Raw genomic sequence first — 1,889 nt, forward strand, 5'->3', positions numbered from 1 at the left:
AAACAACATATATACAATCCAGTGTTTCCTACAGCAGCAGGTTAGTTTTTCACATTTTGAAAGCAATATACCAGACTAACAATTGGTTGATTGCACGAAACAATCGGTTGTTTCTGTCAGCAGAAGCAAAAACAGTTATGATATCAGATATTTTAGTAGATTGAAAACACTTTTTCAGAGAAAGACACACAAGAACCAATCAATTCTCCCCCTATTTGTCTTCACAAATAGACTATAACAGTTATAAGATAGTTTTACGAAATATTTTGAGAGTCAAGAATGCCTAACTCATTTCTCACAAAGAAAAACCTTTCTTTTGGTAGTGGTTTTGGGAAGATATCAGCTAGTTGCAGTTTTGTCTCAATGAACATCACTTCACAGTCTCCATTGTTCACGTGATCCCTTAGGAAATGATGGCGAATCTCAATGTGCTTAGTTCTTGAGTGTTGAATCTGATTTTTTGTAAGATTGATGACACTTGTGTTGTCACACATCAAGAGAACCTTGCTAATCTTTAATCCAAAGTCTGCAAGTTGTTGTTTAAGCCAGAGAATTTGTGCACAACAGCTACCAGCAGCAATGTATTCAACCTCTGCAGTAGAGAGAGCCACACAAGCTTGCTTCTTACTGTGCCATGAGATGAGACTTGAACCAAGAAGATGGCAAGTACCACTTGTGCTTTTTCTGTCCAGCTTACATCCTGCAAAATCAGAATCTGAATAGCCAATTAAATGTATAGGAGAGTGAGAAGGATACCATAGACCAACATTTGTTGTTCCTTTGAGATATTCCAGAATCCTCTTTGCAGCTTTGAAGTGGGATTCCTTTGGATTTGCTTGATATCTTGCACAAAGACATACCGCAAACATTATGTCCGGTCTACTTGCTGTGAGATAGAGCAAAGAGTCAATCAAACCTCTATATTTTGTTTGATTTACCCCTTTTCCAGCAGCATCTGCATCCATATAGCAACTTGAGGGCATAGGTGTGTTTGCTTCCTTGCAACTTTCCATTTCAAATTTCTTGAAAATTTCTTTACAATACTTTGATTGACATAGAAAGATTCCATACTTTTTTTTCTTGACCAGCAATCCAAGAAAGAAAGAAAGTTCTCCTATCGTAGACATTTCAAACTCACCTTTCATAGCTGCCACAAATTCTTCACACAAACTATCTTGTGTAGCACCAAAGATGATGTCATCAACATAGATTTTGATCCGGTCGGTCATCGGTTTGGGATGACGTCAGCAACTGATGGCCACGTGGGCCGTTCTTAGTGAGACAGGTGGGCCAAGGAAGCTGACGTGTCTTGAAGAGGGTGATCAGGCGGAGATCGGTGGTCAGGAGAAGATCAAAGATCAGAGAGGTTATGCGTTCTACAGTACCATGCATGAGAGTGGTCTAAGGGGGCCAGCAGTCGATCGGTGATTGAACCTCTCTCGGCCCGTAACATGCATGGGGCAGGACAGAGGTGATCATCCATGCGTTAGGTAATACCTGGTATGCGCGCTTGCCCAAGTCGCACCTGGTACCTACGCAGTGGTTGCACGAGACATCCAACGAAAGAAACACGCTAAGTTACTTCGTGCACGAACAACGTGGGAGCGCAGCAGGTTATATAAAGGCATTCCGCGTTGTTGTAGGGGTACGTTTTGATACTAACAAGGGTCTAGTTTTCGCACAAAGAGAAGAGAGAGAATTCACAGAGTGCACGAGTCTCACAGAGATTCAGAGTACACGATTCTTTGGTGGTCTTGTTCACTGACTTGCGGAAGGCGAAGTTAGACGTAGTGGGACCCACCGTGGCGCCCACCGTGGGGCCCGTGTGAAATTGTGATCCCATCCACTGTGCTGCCAGATTTCGTGTGTTCTTAAGATTCTTTGCTGCA

At 42.5% G+C, this 1,889-nt stretch overlaps 1 protein-coding gene across 1 annotated transcript; it reads right to left on the minus strand.

The window, feature by feature from the left end:
• Window positions 1–254: 254 nt before the first annotated feature.
• On the minus strand, window positions 255–1,229 carry LOC137833362 (uncharacterized mitochondrial protein AtMg00810-like). The gene has a single exon (XM_068641714.1). The coding sequence runs from the start codon at window positions 1,227–1,229 to the stop codon at window positions 255–257; it is 975 nt and encodes a 324-aa protein (XP_068497815.1).
• Between the last annotated feature and the right edge of the window lie 660 nt (window positions 1,230–1,889).

This window comes from Phaseolus vulgaris, chromosome 6, assembly GCF_000499845.2.
Source record: "Phaseolus vulgaris cultivar G19833 chromosome 6, P. vulgaris v2.0, whole genome shotgun sequence".
In the NCBI taxonomy this organism is placed as follows: Eukaryota; Viridiplantae; Streptophyta; class Magnoliopsida; order Fabales; family Fabaceae; genus Phaseolus; species Phaseolus vulgaris.